Consider the following 22086-nt stretch of genomic DNA (forward strand, 5'->3'; position numbering starts at 1 on the left):
CAAGACAATGCTCCTTAAATCAAACTATTTTCATTTGTTCTGTTTGCAGAAAATTTTCTAATACAACAAAGGGATTTATCTTAAATGAAGTGCAGCGAGACATTTTGACTGATAGCAAGTCTAAAAAACTTGGTAAGAATTTGAGTTGTCATGCAAAAGTCAAAGAGATGTGAAGTACTGAGCTGCAGAAATGAGCCACTCACACCTCACTGAGCTGGAAATGTTACAGAGAGATAACTTCCTCTTTTGACCACAGATGAAGAATTCAGAAGACTTCTCGAAGCAGCAGCTCTGCTTCTGTTCACATTTCAACTGATTCCATGACTTTAACTGCAGCTGATCAGCTGGAAAACACACATTTGGTGAGAAACTTCGAAACAGTGGACATTTTAACTTTAGATGTTTGTTGAAATGCGGTATGAGGTATTTTGAACAATTAAGAATTATGGCTGTATCATCAAGATTTTGTTCTTAAAGCTAATGTCGGAATGTTTTTGTGACTCAACGGAGAAATAGATTCAATGTTATTTTGAATACAAAAGAAGAACATGAGCAAAACTGTTTCTGGTCTGAATTTACATGATATTTTTTAGTAAATATGATTGTTTATCAAAAGAACAGAGCTGGATTTCTTATTCTTCTCTTTTCATGGGTCTTTAAAGGAGCTGCATCATAATTTTCAGTAGTGATGTTAACCGTGACACCGAAGCTTCGAAGCATGTGTTGAAAAAATGAACCTCTTCTCACTGGAGCTTTGTATCGGAGCTTGATTCGTTTCCTGATAATCACGTGATCTGTGACATCTGAAGCTTCATTCGCGCACACCCACGTGACGCTTCAGCCGCTGCTTCACAGGATTAAAACGCGCTGCAGCTGTTTGTGGGTTGTGGAGGCGGTTTGTGAGTCGAGAGAGAGTGAGAGACAGCGAATATAGATTTGATATGGAGCCTGTGGCAAAAAGAGGATGTTCTGAAGTTTGGGAACACTTTGATTTGATTTAATTTCACCCAACAATGGCGTTATGAGCAAATGTGTCATGCCTACATTTTGTTCATTGTTAATGTTAGACTTTGAAATATATTTGGGGTGGTTGGTTGCCAGTTGCAACAATATGTCATATGTAAAGTATTGTTTTGTCAGACCAAATCCCTTCTTTAAAAAACATCCCTCATTTGTAATTTATTTTTCTAGGTCCAGTGTTTAGTTTGTGGCCAGCATCTGCCAACGTCAATTCACTTCCACCATCTCTCATGATACCTTAATAATTACTGTGTCTCAAATAAGTAAGCTTGCTGCTGACTTGTTATGTGAGACACAGCAAATGTACTGGACACTTCAAACACATTCAGTCATACATATGAACACTGCTTTTTCATCCCCATCTTTATTCAAGTTGGCCTATGAACAATAGAAATGCTGACATCAAAATATTAGCTATACTAGGGTTTTAGTGATGTGGACAAATCATTCAATAATTTAAAAAATGTAATTACTCATACATCACATTCATTCATTCAGCTGACACATGACATGGTTTCCTTGACTTTCACCACCAGGGGTCCTTGTTGGGCTCTGATTTGAAAAGCTTCGAGTACTGAACCTTTTTTCGATACAATTGTGTTGAAAGCTTTGTTGCTTCAGAAAGCTTCAGATTGCCATCACTAATTTTCAGAGACTGCCAAAGTCAGCTATAGGCAGCTCCAGGCTATTTTAGCACCTGTGGCACAATGGAGTATTTTCACATTAAGAAATATTAGTAATTCTACACATCGACATGGAAGTCCAAACAACTCAACCTCACTTATCCACGCCTTGGAATTCAATTTGAATAAATTACGGTATTGTTTGCAGCATGCAGGTCAGATGTACTTACTGTTTGTCAATCTGATGGTTTAAGTGAAGGAACTCCCCCACTTTTTAGAGTCAGTCTCACAAAATTGACATGGAAACTGGTCAAGATTTGTGAAGCAGTCGGCAGTGAAATGTTTGTTGCAGACAAAAAAGAAGTGTGTTTCTTGTGGTATACTCTCCAATACAAAATCCAACCATTATTGATTTTTTTCTACGAGGCTACGCTCGTATTTGACGCTTCATGATTGGTGCCAGTATTTTGAGGGGAGGTAGAGCTTGGACAGAATATTCATATAGATTACTCAAATATGTGTGAATGAAGAGAAATATCAACCCAAATTAAGTTTTTCTGAGACAATCACACATGAAAGTCATTACATTACATTACGGGGCTCCCTTAACATGTCCACTGTGTGAATGTGCAGGTTCCAGTCAACATGTTTCTTCTTCTGACTGTTTTCTTCCTCCCAGGTGAGCTCTCTGTTGCTATTATTTAATATGTTTGTTGAATAATTTGAAGGTTTTAAATCAATGATTCAGATCGTAAATTGAGCTCACAAGTTGTTTGTTTTTCCAGCTGTTTTGGTTCATTGTGCCGGTGACAAAGCTGGTCTCTTCATCACTGCACCGAGGAGTCTGGAAGCAGTGAATGGATCCTGTTTGATTATCCCCTGTAGCTTCACACCTGCTTCAAGGAAAGAGAGACAGTTTGACAACAGAAGACAAATAGTTGCTGTGTGGATTAAAGATGATTGGCTTTTTCAGGGTCATCCAGAGAGAATAGTTTTTAACAGCAGTGATGCAGTTAACTACCGTTATATCAGCATCATTGGAGACCTGAGAGAAAGAGACTGCACCACCAAGTTTAATATTGTCAAACTTGAAAAAACCACAAAGTTCTTCTTCAGAATTGAGAATGAATCATTCAAGGCAACAGCTGCTTTAAATCCTGTTGAAATTAAACTGAAAGGTAAGACTGCTTCATTTATGTGCATTAAAAAGATAAAATATCACATTTATGATTTGAATATGACTCCATTACATTTTTGATGCAATAATCTTATCGTTGATGAAATGGTTGCTTATTTGGTTTTGTGTCCTACAACAACAGGAAACTCATGTCTGCACTGCTGTATCTAACATAAAACTGTCAGTATTCAGTCGAAAACAATCTGGAAATTATTGTAGTTATTGACTGAAAACTCAGTTCACAGCTTTCTCTGGATTTATTCAGTGTTTAAAGTTTGTTTTCTGATTTATATATTAATCTGAAGTGACAAAGGACAAGTTTAGTTATTAGAAGAACTTGTAGAAACTGAAACTTTCATATGTTGTAGTTTTATGTGTAAAATGTATGTTTCATGTGAAACTGCAGGTTCTCCTCCGAGGCCCAGATTAGAAGTCTCAGCTGATCTGAAGGACCTGAAGGAGAAGGAGTCTGTCACTGTAACCTGCTCATCTCTCACTCCCTGTTCACACTCCCCTCCTCAACTCACCTGGAGCCTCCAACAAGACGCTCACAGCCAAACTGAGGAAAACACAGATGGAACCTTCAGCACTCAGATCCAGAAGACCCTCACTCTGTCAGACACACATGATGGATTCAGCCTCAGCTGCTCTGCTGTGTATCCTGTTGCTGGAGGAGAACCTGTGAAAACACCTGAGACAGAGTTAACTCTCAGGGTTTCATGTGAGTGATCCTGTCAGCTCATCACACTTCAGATGTTTCTGATGAATCAAGTTAATCTGAGTCTTATTTTCCCCTCAGATTCTCCTAAAGACACGACAGTGTCCATCAGTCCATCAGGGAGCTGGGTGACCCTGACCTGCTCCAGCAGAGCCAAACCTGCCGTGAGCAGCTTCACCTGGTTCAAGAACAGTGACCATGGACCCATCAAAGTGTCTGAAGGAGACTTTTACACCTTTAATGTGGCCAACATAACAGATCCAGCAAGTTTTTACTGTGTGGCTGAAAATTCTCTTGGTAATCAGACGTCATTGTGGATTCATGTGAACAAAGCAGGTAAATAGGCTCTAATTTTTCTGACAGACAGACAGACAGAGATGTGTTTTGATGACTGTCTGTCTCCACTCCTTGGCCATATTTCATGTCAGTACAATATTCAGTTCCACTGCTATGCAGATGACACTCATATCTTCTTTTCCATCATCAGAAACATTCAAACCCTCAACTTTTTTAAAACTCATCTTAAAACTTTTGTTTTTATACAAGCATTTTCCTTTTGACGCTGTTGGTTCACTGCTCATTCCTGAATGTTTTTTACTTATTCAATTGATATTACTATGCGTTTGACGTTTTTTTTTTTTTTTTTTTTTTTTTTTTTACTCCTAAAGACACGACAGTCTCCATCAGTCCATCAGGGAGCTGGGTGACCCTGACCTGCTCCAGCAGAGCCAAACCTGCCGTCAGCAGCTTCTCCTGGTTCAAGAACAGTGACCATGGACCCATCAAAGTGTCTGAAGGAGACTTTTACACCTTTAATGTGGCCAACATAACAGATCCAGCAAGTTTTTACTGCGTGGATGAAAATGCTCTTGGTAATCAGACGTCATTGTGGATTCCTGTGAACAAAACAGATACTTTTAATCTTTTTATTATTTTTCGACAAATTTATATATGTTCATATATATGCGCTCAAAAAATGTATCTAATTAATTACAGGATTTGTAATTAATTAACCTAATTAATTACATTTTAATCTCATACCAAATTTAGGTCCCTGAGTGAAGAATTCAAATTCTAGGACGTTACAGAATTGCAGTGCATGACTCATCAAATTAATCCACCGAGAAGAGAAGATTTGCAATCCACATTTTTATTGATGATGAATGAGTCAGGACGTCTTATCCGAAATGAATTCTAAGCCCAATCAGGCAACGTAAATAACACTATCAGTGTGTTTCATCAATGAAATTCAAAAGAAGAAAAAGTTTAAGTCCCTCCCAGCAAACCAATTCAGCCTGGTGCACTATTCAAAAATGCAGTACAAAAATAGATGAAAAAAAAAAAAATCTGAAATAAAACAAGGCTGAGTCTCAAATAGCCACTGAAGCAAACTAAATTCAAAATTAATACTAAAACTAACTCAATACAGCAATTTAAAATGAATACTACAAGTAAAACATGCCTCTAAATAAGACAATAATTCCATTCACATTGAATTGCCACTAAAGTGTGCTATAATTAATCTTAGATAAATTTTTTTAATGCGTTAATTTGCGGTGTAATTAATTAATGTAATTAATGCATTAAAGTGACAGCCCTAATTTATATTCATATGTGTATTGATTTTCAGTCTTTTCCCTCTTGTTCCTATATAATGTTTCTATATTTTTAACAATCTTATCTCAAGCCCATTTGACAGCTAGTATATCACCATCACTGGAAACCTAAGAAGATTCGGGTTAACAAATACTGCTGATCCTCTCTTCATAAAACTGCAAGGGGACATTTTTATAATCATATTTTTTGAGAATCAAGATGACCAATCAAGTGACCTTCACTAACAGATTAAACTGAGTGCCTCTGGTTGGATTATCGGTGATGCTGAAACAGTTTGTCATCAGATTGTTTTCACTTTATGCTGCTTTTGGATCCTGCAAAGACTGGACACTGCTGTCTAAGTTAGAGAAAACTCAGTACTAAAATCACGTGTTTCTCTGCAGATGAACTGAGGATTGAACTCGTCCTCAAAACACTGATGATCCTTCAGGTTGTATCTCTCTACTGTACAATCATCATCTTTGAGTGGTGAGACAAACTTTTCCATCTGTAGACCATTTGATCATTATTTAAAGTTACAGTTCAAAATATTCATAGTTTTATTTTTTCTTACTTTCAGCTGGTTCAAATGGAGACATTGCCGCAAACAAGTGAAGGTAAACAAGTTGTTTTAATAAGTATGATAGTTACATTTAGAAGAAGAAAATCTACCCTTCATTAACTCTTTAACTTACTCCAATTGTACGAATGTAAATAAGTGACAACAAATGGAATAATTGACTTGAAAGAGTCTCCAAGCTTCAGATGGGGGATAACACTTCATTATGTGTGTTGTCTCATTTCCACACAGGACTCACCAGAAGCAGACTACGTGAACACAGTGAATGAAAGTCCAGCATAATGGGCCACAAGGAGAAAACCAAGATGTTAAAGCCATCATCAGTGACCTGCTTTATTAATTCCGATCATCTTTTCCTGCATGTTTGTCATTTTTGTCATGAAATCTGTTGTTTTGGTGGGTCTCAGCATGAAGCAGGCCTGTATATAAAAAGTGGTGCAGCTCTGTAGAGGATTAACACATTTATATTCATGTAGAGTCTTAAACAGAGCTGATGTCTGTTTCCATTCTGAAGATAAACCAGCATGCATTGAAGCTTCATATTTTCTGTGTACATTTAAACAAGTTTTATCTCAATTGATTGTTGCTTTTTTCCCTATTTTCTCCTGGTTTCATTTGCTTTGTATCTATTGTAGTAGTCATTTCAGTAATGACAATAGAAAACTTGATTCATTTTCTTTTTTTCCCACAAAATCATTGTGTTAATGCTTTACAGAAATAAAGTTTTTCTTTGACATAAAGTCATGAGAATCTGTGAAGTGATGAAAGTGAAAAAGGTTAAGTGGAAAAACTGCTTTAACTTGGGTCTGTCAAGAAAAACGTTGTGAACTCCTGCTCCACAGGAAGAATGTATGATGTGAGAAGTATGGACCCAAACACAGAACCCTGCAGAACTCCGTTTAGTCTGAGCTGAAGAGTCATCAGCATGAAGGAACCGGAATTTTTTTTTAGACAGAGCAAAGAAAACAACAACATAAAAACAATAATACAATTGTGATTTTACTTTTTTTTTTTTTTTTTTTTGAGTTTATCTTCGTGGTTTTTTGGACTTAGGCTGCAGGTTGATCGTCTGTCAAAGTGATTCAACCCGCGGTCGGAGCTCTGCTGCTTGGGGGCTGGGGAGAGAGCTGAGGGGGTGACCGGGGGTCGGGCGCTGGATGTCAGACACGCTCACAGCCTGGGATTGAGAATAGATCTGTCAAACTTTTGTACACAGACCGGAAATGTGGAAATGTGCCTCTTCAGAAGCCGCTGCATGAACCACAATGATCCACAATGCTTTTGTTTTTCTCAGGAGAAATCCTCAGACCACTAGAGGGCGTCAGAGTCCTGGACTTGACAAGGTGAGATCAGTTGTTGAAACTCAACTCATATGAAGGGATGTGGATGTTGTGGCCAGTCCCTTCACCACCATGAAACACTGACGCAGAGCTGTCTGTGGTGCTGAAATGTCTCTCTCTCTCTCTCTCTCTCTCTCTCTCTCTTTCTCTGGTCCATGTCAAAATCCCAATTTCATGAATAGGTGAACTGAACAACCAGAAAGAAGTAGGTCATCATGACTCATGCTGAATGCTCTACTGTGCCTATGTGGCCTCAATTCATGCCATTCACACGGCTATCCGGTTGACGTCTGCTATTAAAGGGCAACTTCGGTTTTTTGACATCTGGACCTTATTTCTAGGTGCGTGTATGCTCATATACTCACTCAGACAAACATTGTGCAGCTCGGAGTCCTTCAGAAGTTATTTAGATCCAACCGATGTAGCCGTACTTAGCGGGGGCCACTGCAATGGAGCTTCAGCGCGGGACATAATCTCTGCAAAGTCGCTCATTTCGGCTGTATTTCTTCATCCATCGCCAGTGTTATCATAAAGTCAGCTCGTCTACCGTCTTCAGGTGGGTCAGCTGAAGAGCTGACAGTTTTCGCTAACTTAGCCACAATTAGCTCAGATGGGAATGTTGCGGAGCTTCTCTCCCCAGCAGAGAGGCACTTTGAGTCGGCCTCGGCTGTCACGGTGCCCCGGCGTCTGACTTCCAGGGGCCGAGTTGGAAAATGGCCCTCAGCTGCTCCACGGAGGCTCCGGGCACCGGCGAAGACGCACGGCTCGCATGCAGCCGCTGGGCCGCTGGATGTCTCTCCTCGCCGGGAGGAAGCGTATCTCTGCTCCCCGGCGGATGCGCGCTCCACGCCGGCTGCGGCACGCGCGACGGCCCGCCGCACCGCGGCCGGAGCTCTCTCCTCAGCGGGAGAATCCAGATCTCCGCCGCCCGGCGGATGCGCGCTCCAAGCCAGGCCGCGGGACACCGCCGGAGGCCCCCCTTCCGACCGAAAGGCAACCCAGCGCCGATGGAGGAAAAAATACAGCCGAAATGAGCGACTTTGCAGAGATTATGTCCCGCGCTGAAGCTCCATTGCCGTGGCCCCCGCTAAGTGCGGCTACATCGGTTGGATCTAAATAACTTCTGAAGGATTCCGAGCTGCACAATGTTTGTCTGAGTGAGTATATGAGCATGCACACACCGAGAAATAAGGTCCAGATGTCAAAAAACCGAAGTTGCCCTTTAAGAACACGGATTTCATATCTATAAAACAACAATGTAATGTTTGAGCATTATCACCTCATGACTTACACAATAAACACTGCCATCAGGAAAGAGTTCAGAGTTACTTTAACTGAAGATTAAATCCAAGTGTTTGTCCTTCTTGACAACGTTGTTGATCACAGCATTGTGAAACTCCTCTGTTTTGACTTCAGTTTGATGAGCCTCTCCTCTCAATGGACATCACAGCCAGAGGTGAAAGTCTTCCCTGCTCTGTCCTCTTATGGCTGTAGACCTCTCCACCGATGCTGTGGTGGCCTGAATGTTCAACACCAACTTCAGGAGTTTTGTTGCCAGTGGAACCTTGTGTTCAGGGTCATTTTCAACCTCAAAAGCAAGCAGTTCATGAGGTGGTTTTTTTTTGATCATTTGTGAGCTACAGTCCAATGAGGTCAGCTCTCAGCCTCACAAAATGAAATACTTGCCAAATTTAGCCAGGCTATGTAGTTACTTTATACAGTTCACTGAAGCCAGAAAATCAATTTCTCCAGGCTTTTTAATCTTACCTCTCTGTGCAAGTTGATGTTTTCCAGGATGCTGTAAAACTATGGCAGACTGAAACTGTCATGATTGAAAGTAAATACAGAAATATGAAAATGATTCATTAAACAAATTGATATGCCACACAATTCCAAAACATTTTTTCGTGTAAAAAATATAAAAAGTGACTAAAAATGTATATTTGTTTCTTCATAATCTGCTGTTTTAATGTAACTGTGTTGATATTCACTGCCTACCTTTATGCATGTATAAAACAGTATGAAAGGTCGGATCAACAGTCATAAGTAATGCCATAGAATCATCTGCGATTATTCCACTTGGTATTATTTTCCTACGACTGTGTACCATCTTGTATGATTTTGGAATAACTACAGTGACTCTTGCCACATATTGCAGATTGATCCTAGATTGTTCACCTACATCCCTGAACCAGCCAGTCCGCCACAATCCACAATTAAACATTAAACATGTTTCATTAAAAAAAAAAAATCATTTTAAAATTAATTTCAGACATTGTCCTGTTGACGTCACATCGTTTCACAATACAAGAGGTGTCAGTGTCTGCCTGAACAACGTGAGCCAGGAAAACAAACGCACGCACGCACGCACACACACAGTCTTTAATGTGAGGCTTCTTGACATGTTTGAATCAACAAATCCTGAATTAATAATGCTGAAACATGATGCTGTATTCCAGTTATATAAGAAAACTGAAAACAAAAGTAATGAGATTAAGATGCTCTGAGTATTGGATATCAGCTGCATTTATATCAGTTAGTGGGAGGAAGATAATCTGGATGTCAAACTTAAATCAATCCACTAACTTCATTTTTCGACGAATGATCCATAAAGAAGAGATGACAACAAGAGGACAGTGGCTCAGTTCTACTGGACGACTGAACACTGATCATTTACACACACACTGTGTGAGATTCTGGGCCAATAATGAAATATGACTGAGATTATTAAGGTGTTTATCAAGATGTTTATTATGGTGCAATGAATAAACAGATCATTTGCAGAAACAATGACTTGTTAATTTTTCCAGCAAGCTTTAATAAATAAATGCTCAATAGGCACATATAGTTCAGCTTTAGTCTGAAAAAAAACCTGACTTTTTCACCATAATTGAATACAAATGTCATTATTTCGTTGAATACAATTGTCATTATGTTTTATATTTATGAGACTTAAATGAGGCTGAAATATTTACAACGATTTTGTTGCATTTACTGTCATTTGAAAATGATATAAATTTTCATAAGAGCTGACTGTTCGAATTTGCAGTTATTGCAATTTAATGTTAAAAATAGTTTTACTCTTAAATATGTTAAAAATAAATACTTTTTTTTCAGCATTGCTCCACACAGAATAAATTGAAAAGAATGTCAGATATCAAATAAGACAGGAAAGCAAATTCTATTTACAAACAGGAATAAATGATAAAAATAAGAACTTTCAATATATATATATATATATATATATATATATATATATATATATATATATATATATATATATATATATATATATGTATGTATATGTGTGTGTGTGTGTGTGTGTGTGTGTGTGTGTGTGTGTGTGTGAAACAATTACATGTTGCCTCAGGTGTAGTTCTGTGTGCAGAAGACCTGTTGATATCCCTGTTGCACCTCCCATGTGACCAAAAATACAAATTCACACAACAGCTACTCATCACCAACTAACAGTTTCACTAAAGTCATCAATGAACACAAATCCAGGAAAATCAAAAAATTTACACTGATTAACAATATTCATGTTCCCTCTCATGTTTGCCACACTTGGCACGCTCCACTCAATTCAGCTTCTGTTCACTGTCAACTAGCGAATAAGGATAAATGGAGCACAATGAATAAGAATTGGATGCTTCTCGTCAAGTAGAGTAAAAAATAGAAATACATTGTGTAGAGCCAGACGCCACATCACAATATCATGTGACCTATTGGAGTTAATGACTCGACAGGTTCAGTCTGCTTTAGCAGCAAAACAGGGATATTAGCCACCTGGTCATAATGTTTTGGCTGACTGGTGACTAACAGTAAAGAGCACAGTCGAACCACGCGTTGTGAAATGTACCGACCTGAGTCTGTTGTGGGCGTCAACGCTTCTTAAACCACCTGAAAGACATCAGGAAAGTGAAAATATCCATCAAGTGGGAAGAAGTCCAGACTGAGGTCAAACCAGCATTAATACACAGCTGCTGCTGTCACATGTTTTAGTTCAAGGTACTGACCAGACAGAGAAAAGCAGGAAGATGAACACAAAGCTGATGCTCACTGAAATGGCAGTCATCAAAGAATGAAGGCTTCCTGTTTGGAGCAAAGAGAAAATCACACTAAGATGCACAGTATTACATGACTGAGAGTCTTTTAGTGTTGAAATAGAGTCTGCTCTACCAAAAGGAAGACTGTGAGGGGGGGTGAGGAGGAGATTTTCCTTTTAGTCATAGTTCTGAAAAAGACCGATCTAAACTTCGTTCTGAACCAGCAACAGTTCCATATTCAAATTATTCAGATTCACTATGTTGTGGAGAGTATCAAAACTATACATTTTTGGAGACCTTATAACATGAACAATCAGAAAAACAATGTTTCTATTTGGCCCAAGTCCTATATTGCCACCATCTTGGATTTTACAAAATGGCTGCTGTGAAAAGCATTTTCGTCAATATCTCAGCTTCTAAATAACTTACAATTTTTATTTTGACTGCTAAACTACCAACTGTAAGGCCAAGGATTCCAAAGCTCCCAGTTGCAGGTGTCTTGAGACACTTGTTACTGCAGTTCTTGCAAATACTGTCTAATTTCATAAGACAAATTCATCATTAAGCCATACTTAGCACCAAACACAAGGAAACCTTTATCTAGTGATCTGATTATTGTAGTAAATGAGACCAAGGACTTGTATGGCAGACTGATGGTCCTGGCCAGGTCCAGCAGAGACATCAGTCAGAAAGAGGCCATTAGGAACCACGAATTCACTCTGACACCAAGAGCTCTTTTTGCTCCAGATGGTACAATCCTGTCATGCCTGGACAAATCGAAGTTGATCCACCTCCTGAACAAGTTGGTAACAGCAGGAACTCCACAGGAAGTTCAGCAGCCAGCAGATGGGATGGACACCACACCAGATGCTCCAATTTGCAAGACAGCCCTGGTAGATGGAATGGTCCTACTGCAGAAGATGGCCAAGAAACCAACAACCATAGTAACAGCCAAAGATCTCAGTGAATGCTTCGACAGGCTGATGTCCCTCACATAAGTTTATGATGACATCATCCATGTGTTTGACGCATTCAGGGAAGATTCTCTGAAGAGTGCTACCAGTGATAAAGGAAGGCAAGGAAGAGCACCAGTCCAGTATCAGGTTAGAGATGACACACACATAAAACACATCCCAATGAGCAGGTTCCTTTCACATTACGAGACGAAGGCTGACCTGACCAACTATCTTGCTGCAAAGACTCTAGAGTACAACAGTACATCAAACAAACTGGTGACCACCTCTTCTTCAGGGCATACCAGGAGCAACGGAGACTTGCTCTTCCAAGACAACAACCATGAAGAAGCAGACACACTGTTGATCTACCAGGCTGTTCTGGCATCACAGCGAAATCCATCAGATGCACAGATGGTTTTCTTCTCCCCAGACACAGATGTCCTCGTGTTAGTCATAGCAAACTATGACCTCAAGCTGAAGAATACGTCCGTTTCCATGGCCTCTGGGTTTATAGGGATAGAGCCAATAAGGAGAGCCATAGGGGCAGAGAGAGCAAAGGCTTTGCCGGCCTTCCATCCATTCACTGGAGCTGACAACAATGGAAGGTTCTCTGGTATAGGCCAGGGGTTCTCAATTATTAAAATGTAAAAGGTCCGTAAAATAAGTATTGTGGAAGTCATAGGTCCACAGTACATGCGTGTTGGTGGAGAATTTTGGACTTTTTATTTTATGTTTTAATGTGGTTTGAGGCTGGGTTTGCTGTACTGTAATTATCAGGAGTTAGTGGAAGGCACAAAAACAATTATTTTCAGTATCACACTGATATTCTTTCTCACTTAGTATTACTCAGTCAAATAAAAATAAACAACAACTTTCACGAAAGTCAAATCAAGTGTCTTGAGAATTCAAATGTTCACATACATCTCAAAAGTAAAACAAAGTGTCCTTTTCCTTTTGCAAATGAATCATTTTGGTCACATGCATTTTCCCTTCATGTGACTAGTGGGCTGTTCAGGTGTTCAACCTGATTTTACACAGACACCGCAGAAGAAGAGGGGCCCCTGAAGCGCAGCCTCTCTCTTCAAGTTAGAAAAAAGTCTGTCAGACAGCGAGACAGTGCCAGAAGAAGTTGTGACATGTTCTATGATATGATGCAGTGTTTTTCAGTAAAGGAGAAGGACTGAACGATCGTTTCTCTCACTCACTTGCTCGCTCTCGGCCAGTCTCACCTCGCGTTAGTCAGTCAGAGCGGTGCGCTGTGTTTTTGTTTTTTTCCTTGGGTCCACAAAGAGATGGTCACCTATTGTGAACCCTGGGTATCGGCAAAGCAACCTGGCTACAAGTCTACATGAAGGGAGATAGAGATGTAATCAGTTCTCTGCAGATGCTTTCAACAGTGGTTGAATTTAGCTTATTTATTTTGATAACATTGAATTCCTTGGCCATGAAAATGGTGGATTAGCTGTCAAAATCTAATTTCTAGGTTATTCAGAAGCTGAGTTATTGACGAAAACCTTTTTTACGGCAGCCATTTTTTCAAATCCAAGATGACGGCCATATAGATGTCAAGGCAAATGGAAACATTGTTTATTTTATTGCTTATCCAATAAAGTTCAGAAAAATGTATAATTTTAATACTCTCCAGAAAAATCTGGCAAAATTACACAGTGAACTTGATTAAATTATCAGGAGAAGGTTTGTCTTCTGGGTTCAGCAGGAACTTGATGTGGAGCAACTTTTAGCAACATCACTGCTGGTAAATGAGGCAAACAGGCCCAGAACCACGAAACACACGCCCCCGCTTCTCCACTAAACCTGAGGGCGCCACAGAGAATCAAGTCAGAGAAGACCACACCCCCAGTAAGAAGGAACCACAGGAAGGAACCAGAGGTGACTCTCGGCCCTCGCCACCATCATAAAACAGTCACTTCAGAAAACCATGAGACTTCAGTCACTATGAAACAAACTAATCAACTTCCTCTGTTTGCTTTATCACACTGTTTTTTTCTTTTTTCTCAAATGTTTATCAGATGGATTGTATTTTTTCTCTCTTTTTCATTTGTCACATATGTAGATTTTTTTTTTAGCTACTGACATCTGTTCAACATGTACAGAGAGAACATGTTTCATCGACCTCTTCCTCTTCGCTCTCCTCCTGCACTGTTGGCGTCTGTGTGTTTTCCTGGATGTGGTTTCTAAATTTCAAGATCACTATTATTATTTTTTTTTTTTCAAACTGAAGAACAAGCAAACATTCTGGAACTTAAAAAACAGTATTCTAGAAAATAAAGATGGAAAATCAATAGAAGATAAAGATGAACCCTGGGGTGGGGGACGGTGGGGATTCAGCAACAAGGAGCCTGGATGAGACGGGAACACACGGTGGAGAACAAAGTCTCTGGAGCAGAACTGTGTGAAGCCGAGCACCACTGCAGAAGGCTGTTGATCCAGGGAAAAGTAGGAGTCTCCAGCCTGCAGCCTGTGCAGAATAGAGGGAAGATCCTGAACTGCTGCTCAAACACTCTGGAAGAGAGACGCCTTCACTGTCCTCATGACCAGATGTCAAAAGCAACTCTAGATGCCATTTGAAGTGGAATCAAGCAGTTCAGGGACCTCCACCCAGGAGTGAGGGCCACCTCCTCTGTCGGCTTTACTTTTGTAGCTAAAGTCATGTTAATGTACGGGGTGCAGGAGGCTGCATGCAGTGGTGGAGTCCTTCCACTGGTTGTCGACGGTGCTCGTGTCCAGGAGGTGCTGGAACAGCCTGGTTGACGCCCCACCTTGCTGGATCGAGCTCTCCTTGAGCAGCCAGCGTCCGAGCCTGTCAGGTCCAGTGGCTTTGTCAGGGTTTACTCTGTGCAGGATGGAGGTCTCCAGCTGCTGGTGTGGTGGGAGCTTGGAGGAGGAAGCTGAGGATGTTGATGTTGAAGCAGGTGAAGAAGCAGTTCAGCTGGTCAGTGAGGGAGGTGGAGTCTGAACAGGCAACCACTGCAGGACTGGATTCTCTTCTGATCATGATGTTTAATTCTTGCTGTGCCTGTTTTGAAATTCCTGATGCTAATTTCTTATTTAGGCTGTCTTTATACTAAATTGTAGCCAGACTGGTGCAGAGCCTCACCCTGACTGTGTCACTCTGCTGAAAAGCCTTTTCAAAAGATGCTGGCTCATTGAGCATGAAACATTAACTTCAGTTATGTCAACATTTTGCCTTTACATCAATTTACATACTTTTTTTGTCTCTTGATGAGTTCAAAGGTCCATGTTGCTCTTTTGTTCATCAAGCTGCAATCCTAAAGAGTCTTCAGCAATCCTCAGTCAGCCTCTTAATCCTGGATCACACTACAGGAATCTGTAAACCAAGATCTTCCTCTTCTGATCTCATAATGTGTGCTGAGTTCTGTTGTGCTAATGTTAGCAGGTGTGCTAGCTTACTGGGCAGCTGGGAAAGAACGCTCAGTTACTGCTATAGCGTCTCGGAACAAATGGTTTATTATGCAGAATTGTTTTGAACAAATCTATTAGAGGGGCTAAAGAATATTGTTGTTTTTCATAACGATTCTTTGTTTGTTTTATTTTTTTTTGGGGGGGTTGGGGCAGAACGTTAAACTTCTAACATGCAGACGGCATGACAGCTGATCTTCTAACTTTAAACTATATTTGCAGCAACACAGTTCTCAGAATTTACAACCATGTTTAACAAATGGAGAATAGTGAATAAAGAGGATCTATCTGATAAACATCTGAGAAAAACAGGGTGTTAAAGCAAACACAGGAAGTTTGTTACTGTAGTTTGTTTCACAGTGACTGAAGTCTCATGGTTTTTTACTTAAAATGACTGTTTCTCACCCTGAGGTGCTGAATTGTGATGATTGAACTGTCATGGCAGTCCTCCAACACCTTCAGCTGCCATTAAAGTCAGACTGGACTTTACAATAACCCAGCACCACCAAGTGCATTATGGGACATTACATTTCAGGTTTATTCCAATGCTGTTTGATCAAAAACTCAAAATGTTACTTTTTTTTGACCCATCACTCAAAATGTCTAATTCCACTTGATTTAAGATGAATCCACTTGAAAAGTATATTTCAGCAAGAGAAAGAATCTTGTTTTAAGACAATGCTCCTTAAATCAAGACTTCATTTGTTCTGTTGTCAGAAAATGTTCTGATACAACAAATGGATTTATCTTAAATCACGTGGAATTAGGCAATTTGACTTAAAACAAGCCTGGTTGGTAAGAAGAAACTTGGTAAGAATTTGAGTTGTGAGTTAAAGTCAAAGAGATGTGAAATACTGAACTGCAGAAATAAGCTTCTCACACCCCACTGAGCTGCAGATGCAAAAGAACTTCTTCTTTTGAGGACAGATTAAGAATTCAGAAGACTTCTTGAAGCAGCAGTTCTGCTTCTGTTCACATTTCAACTGATTGGACGACTTTAGCTGCAGCTGATCAGCTGGAAAACACACATTTGGTGAGAAACTTCGAAACAGTAGACATTTTGACTTTAGATGTTTGTTGAAACACATCAATTGTATTTTGAACTATTATATCAAGAATTACGTCTGTATCGTCAGCATTTTGTTCTTAAAGCTATTATCAGAATGTTTTTGTGATTCAACAGAGAAATAGATTCAATGTTATTTTGAATACATATGAAGAACATGAGCAAAACTGTTTTAGTTCTAAATTTACATGATATTTTTTAGTAAATATTATTGTTTATTGAAAGAACAGAACTGGATATCTTATTCTTTTCTTTTCATGGGTCTTTAAAGCAGCTGTATCATGAATTTCAGAGACTGCCAAATTCAGCTGTTACAGGCTATTTTAGCACCTGTGGCACAATGGAGTATTTTCACATTGAGAAATATTAATAATTCTAGGGCTGTCAAATGATTAAAAATTTTAATGGAATTAATTACAGCTTAAAAATTAATTAATCGGAATTAATCACAATTCAAATGATCCCCAAAATATGTCATATTTTTCTGTAAATTATTGTTAGAATGGAAAGAAATGACACAAGGCGGATATATACTGCACAGCAACATACTGTATTTGTTCATTACAGCCATAAATCCACACTGGATGGCATTAATATTGTTCAAGAACATAATTTATGTCTTAGACAGTATTCCGTTTTCTCTTCAAAATCAACAAGACTTTTCTTTCTTTCTTTCTTTCTTTCACTAACGGGACAGTATTCTTCCCTCTCTTCAAACTTCAAATCTCGCAGCATTCCTCCAAGTGTGGTCCGCACGTCTTCTCTCTCTGTCTTGGTCAGGCTCTTTAAGTCTTTAAAACGTGGATCCAACGCCGTTGCTAGCTTGAGCCATTCCTGGTTGATGTTCTGTTGGCGAGAGGTTAGGTCGTCCTTGATTTTCTCCTTGAAATTCACCACATACTCGTATGCAGGGTCCAATTCAGACACTGCCGTCGTATTCTGCAAGTGGCGGAGGGCAGGCAGTACCATGGAGCAGGAGACGTAGGCCTCTCCCAGGAGCTCAGTTACATACCTGCAGTGGAAAACACACACACACACCCACAGAGAGAGAGAGAGAGAGAGAGAGAGAGAGAGACACACACACACACACACACACACACACACACACACACACACACACACACACACACAGACAGAAAAGGAAAGATAAGTAAATTACTTAAACACAACTTGTTAGATAATTAATTTTTTTAGAATGAATTCTTTTATTGGTTTTTAAATCTCATAATGGTGTTGGACCCTCTTATTTATGTGATTTGCTTACCATATGAGCCCAGTAGAGCCCTCAGGTCTTCAGGGAGTGGTCTTTTAAGCACAGCACTTTGTGATACATCTTATGTATGAAAGGTGCTTTATAAATAAAGACTGATCGATTGATTTGTTTTATTTAAATTTAAATTAATGCAATGAATGGTCACATTATATAGCCTATTCATTTATTAATTTGATGTCAGCCTACAATCTACAATATGTGGTCACTTCAGTGGTTCTCAAAGTGGATTTATGGTCTAAATTGCCAACTGGCCATACTTACCAACAGGGCTCTTGCAGGGTTTCAGGTTTGTGGATTTTGTCCCATTCGGCTGGCGTCAGCATAACGAGTTTATGCTGCTGTTGGCTCAGCGTGGCTTTTATTGCATCTTGATTGCGTGACAGGCAACCAATTTCCAACATGGAATTCCAGTGCGTTGAAACGTCCTGGGTCAGTGGCTCCTCCGTTTTTTTTTCATGACTTTTGCACTGCGTTCAGCTCCGCCAGGTTCGCTGGGCTCTTCTTAAAATGACCCACAATTTTGCGACACTTGGCGAACAGAGCGTCAAACCCACTGTCGGCCAGACTCACAGTGATGCTTCTCTGTATGATGTGGCCGATACATGGCATGTGATTGTATGGAAGAATGCGAGCTGCGGCAACCATATTACGTGCGCTGTCCGTCGCTATGATTGTAATCTTCCCCTCGATATCCCACTTGCGCACAACAGTTTGGAACTGTTCAGCGCATGCCGATGCAAAGCGGCGTTCTTTTTTTTATTAAAGTTAGTGCGAATGAGACCAGTTCCCATTTTGTAGTGATGTGATGTGCAGTATTACTCACTGAGGTCCAGTGGTCTCCTGTCAGGGCGACATATACAGTATATTCATTCTGCATTATATACATTCCGCTTGAGATAAAGCCTCTTCTTTTTTCTTTTTCTCGGTCTCATACAGGCTGTGGATCCTCGTCATTATTGTGGTTCTGCATGGTGGCTTGTAGGACGGGTCGAGGGACGCTACTCTTGTTTTTGCGAGGCCCTTGTCTTCAACAATGCTAATCGGTCTGCAGTCCTTTGCAACTCATTCAGCTATTGTGTTGGTTAATTTCTCCTTGGTGGAGTTGGTCATTGGCCGGCGCTCAGTTAGCGTGGTCTGTCACAAGCTAGCTGTAGCTTTGGGACTGGAAGACCTCGGATGCTTATGTTCGAGATGGTACTTTAGGCTAGAATAGCTCCGGTGGAACCGGAACTCCTTCCTGCAGTGAGTGGAAATGACCTTCTCCTTATTAGGGACCGAGCCCCTCCAGGCAAGGTGGCCGCAGGCCACCTTGCCTGGAGGGCAAGGTCTCTATTGTTATTCGTCCGTTTGTTTCTTTGTTATTTTACTGACCTCGTCTATAAACGCAAATTTGACCCCCTAAACATGCACGAAAACTCACCAAATTTGGCACGCACATCATGACCGGCGAAAAATTTTATAAAATGGAAAAATTGACCCCATCTGCTCTCTAGCGCCACCTAGATCCCAAAAAACGTCTAAAACAGTCGCTACAGCCCGCAGGAATGTCGTAGACAGATCAAACCAACACTCACGCGTTCATCTCATCAAGATCTACATTTCACGCGCTCACACCCCTGACCTAAATCCAACAGGAAGTCCGCTATTTCCCTTTCAAAGTAAAATTTTGATCAAAATCACTCCTCACAAAAAAATTATCTCCTCCGAGACCGTTTGTCGTGCAGACATAAGAGTCACACGACGTGAAAGAGGACACATTTCTCTACAAAAGTTGTGAACAACTTTGTCAAAAGTCTGACGGTGTGGATTTTATTAGCGTTCAAAGTTGGAAGTCTGAAATCCTGCCTTGCTCCGGCCCTCATCCGTTATAATGGGGAAAAAAGGAAAAAAGTCGCCTTTTTTCAGCACCTCGAACAAGTGGCGACTGCGGCTAAACCGTGACTCCTATCAACAAACCGAGCACACGCAAAGTTCCAGCAGGTTCTCCCGAACAAGATGATGTAACATAAGTGGGTAAAATATCATGATATATGTACGTTTACACAGGTAAGAAAAGGTGTGCGCTCTGCATTTTTTTTGCTCTCAGTTATAATGGAGCCGGATGGGGAAAAATCTCGTGCTTCTCACAAGCTGAGGCCTCTGGGGTCCAAACTAAAAGTCTGACTGCTCTGAAAGCCTCACCAACTGAAAGACAACAAATTTTCCTGTCAAACGTGATATTTTTTGTTCAGTTATGCCAAACAGCAAAGGAACAACGAGCAGTTGTTTCCCCAAAAAAGACTTTTATTTTCTCCTCTCTCCACTCTAATTGAAATGACCATATATGGGCATACAGTGCAGTTACACAGCTGACAGCAGCTGTCAATCAAACTCAGACACTTATTGCCTTCATTCAGTGACTGTCAAAAGCAGATGGCAAAAGCTAACTACTCCTTGTTAGTGGATGGGAGATGCTAACTACTCCATGTTAGTGGATGGGAGATGCTAACTACTCCATGTTAGTGGAAGACAGATGCTAAGAGCTCCATGTTAGTGGGTGGGAAATGCTAAGAACTCCATGTTAGTGGATGGGAGATGCTAACTACTCCATGTTAGTGGATGGGAGATGCTAACTACTCCATGTTAGTGGATGGGAGATGCTAACTACTCCATGTTAATGGATGGGAGATGCTAACAATTCCATGTTAGTAGATGGAAGATGCGAACTTCTCCATGTTAGTGGATGGGAGATGCTAACTACTCCATGTTAGTGGATGGGAGATGCTAACTACTCCATGTTAGTGGATGGGAGATGCTAACTACTCCATGTTAGCGGATGGGAGATGTTAATAATTCCATGTTATTGGATGGGAGATGCTAATAATTCCATGTTATTGGATGGGAGATGCTAATAATTCCATGTTAGTGGATGGGAGATGCTAACTACTCCATGTTAGTGGATGGGAGATGCTAACAATTTCATGTTAGTGGATGGGAGATGCTAACAGCTCCATGTTAGTGAATGGGACATGCTAACAGCTCCATGTTAGTGGATAAGTGATGCTAACAGCTCCATGTTAGTGGATGGGAGCTGCTTACCACTCCATGTTAGTGGATGACAGATGCTCACAACTCCATGTTAGTGGATGACAGAAGCTAACAACTGCATGTTAGTGGATGGGACATGCTAACAACTCTGTGTTAATGGAAGACAGATTCTAACAGCTTCATGTTAGTGGGTGGACGTCTCAGTCGCTGGCCGGCGGGGAGGCTCGGTCCCGACCAATGCCGCTTGCGGCTTTAATTTATTTTTCCATCTGAATTGTTTTTAAACTGAAATTCCCCATCCAGAGGGCCAACCTGCTCTTCCTCCATATTTACATTCACCGCATGCATGCATCCGCTCTGCCCCCTGCTCGTCACTGAGAGGTATTATAGGCTGTATGGGGCAGGTCATTATGCATGCGTCAAATGCGTGAAAATTTTTAACGGCACTAATTCTAAAAATTAATTGTCGCCCATTAACGCAATAATTTTGAGAGCAGTAAATTCTACACATTGACACATAGGTCACTCACTTAACCACGCCTTGGAATTCAATTTGATGAAAGTACTGTTTGCAGCATGCAGGTCAGATGTACTTTCTGGATGTCCATCTGATGGCTTTAGTGGAGGAACTGCAGCACTTTAAAGAGTCAGCCTCACAGATTCCACGTTGAAACTGGCCAAGATTTGTTAAGCAGTCAGCAGTGAAATGTTTGTCGCAGAAAAATTAAAGAAGGGTGTTTCTTGTGGTATACTCCCCAATACAAAATCCAACCACTTTTGATGGCTGTGCTCTTCTTTTGGAGGGGTAAAAAAAGTTTTTGAGCAAACAAACAAATTAAGCGCTTTGCTACGAGGCTACACTCGTGTATTTGGCGCTTCATGACTGGTTCCAGTATTTTCAGGGGAGGCCGAGCTTGGACAGAATATTCATGTAGATTACTCAAATATGTGTGAATAAAATGAAATACTGACTTGAATTTATTATTATTTTTTTTTGTGAGGTTATCACACACTAACAATGTTAAAAGCTCATGAAAGTCCACTTTTCATTATAGGGTTCCTTTAACATGTCCACTGTGTGAATGTGCAGGTTCCAGTCAACATGTTTCTTCTTCTGACTGTTTTCTTCCTCCCAGGTGAGCTCTCTGTTGATGTTATTTAATATATTTGTAGAATGATTTGAAGGTGATTCAGACTGTGAATTGAGCTCACAAATTGTTTGT

General features: G+C 40.4%; 1 protein-coding gene across 1 annotated transcript; it reads left to right on the forward strand.

The window, feature by feature from the left end:
• The first annotated feature begins 279 nt into the window (after positions 1-279).
• On the forward strand, positions 280-6393 carry LOC115394134 (B-cell receptor CD22-like). Its single transcript, XM_030099357.1, has 9 exons — positions 280-362; positions 2277-2322; positions 2429-2821; positions 3227-3541; positions 3620-3874; positions 4207-4410; positions 5539-5623; positions 5715-5751; positions 5946-6393. Exons 1-9 carry the CDS (start codon positions 321-323, stop codon positions 5994-5996), a joined length of 1428 nt encoding a protein of 475 aa, XP_029955217.1. The 5' UTR covers positions 280-320; the 3' UTR covers positions 5997-6393.
• Positions 6394-22086: the final 15693 nt, after the last annotated feature.

This window comes from Salarias fasciatus, chromosome 9 (assembly GCF_902148845.1).
Source record: "Salarias fasciatus chromosome 9, fSalaFa1.1, whole genome shotgun sequence".
Lineage (NCBI taxonomy): Eukaryota > Metazoa > Chordata > Actinopteri > Blenniiformes > Blenniidae > Salarias > Salarias fasciatus.

What these genes read in the sequence shown, in the direction of transcription:
- LOC115394134 (XM_030099357.1), top strand. Translation starts at nt 321, where the DNA reads ATGACTTTAACTGCAGCTGATCAGCTGGAAAACACACATTTG. An exon ending in TGTTGAAATTAAACTGAAAG is followed by an intron (nt 2,822 to 3,226) that starts GTAAGACTGCTT and finishes GTGAAACTGCAG; the next exon opens with GTTCTCCTCCGAGGCCCAGA. An exon ending in ATTGCCGCAAACAAGTGAAG is followed by an intron (nt 5,752 to 5,945) that starts GTAAACAAGTTG and finishes ATTTCCACACAG; the next exon opens with GACTCACCAGAAGCAGACTA.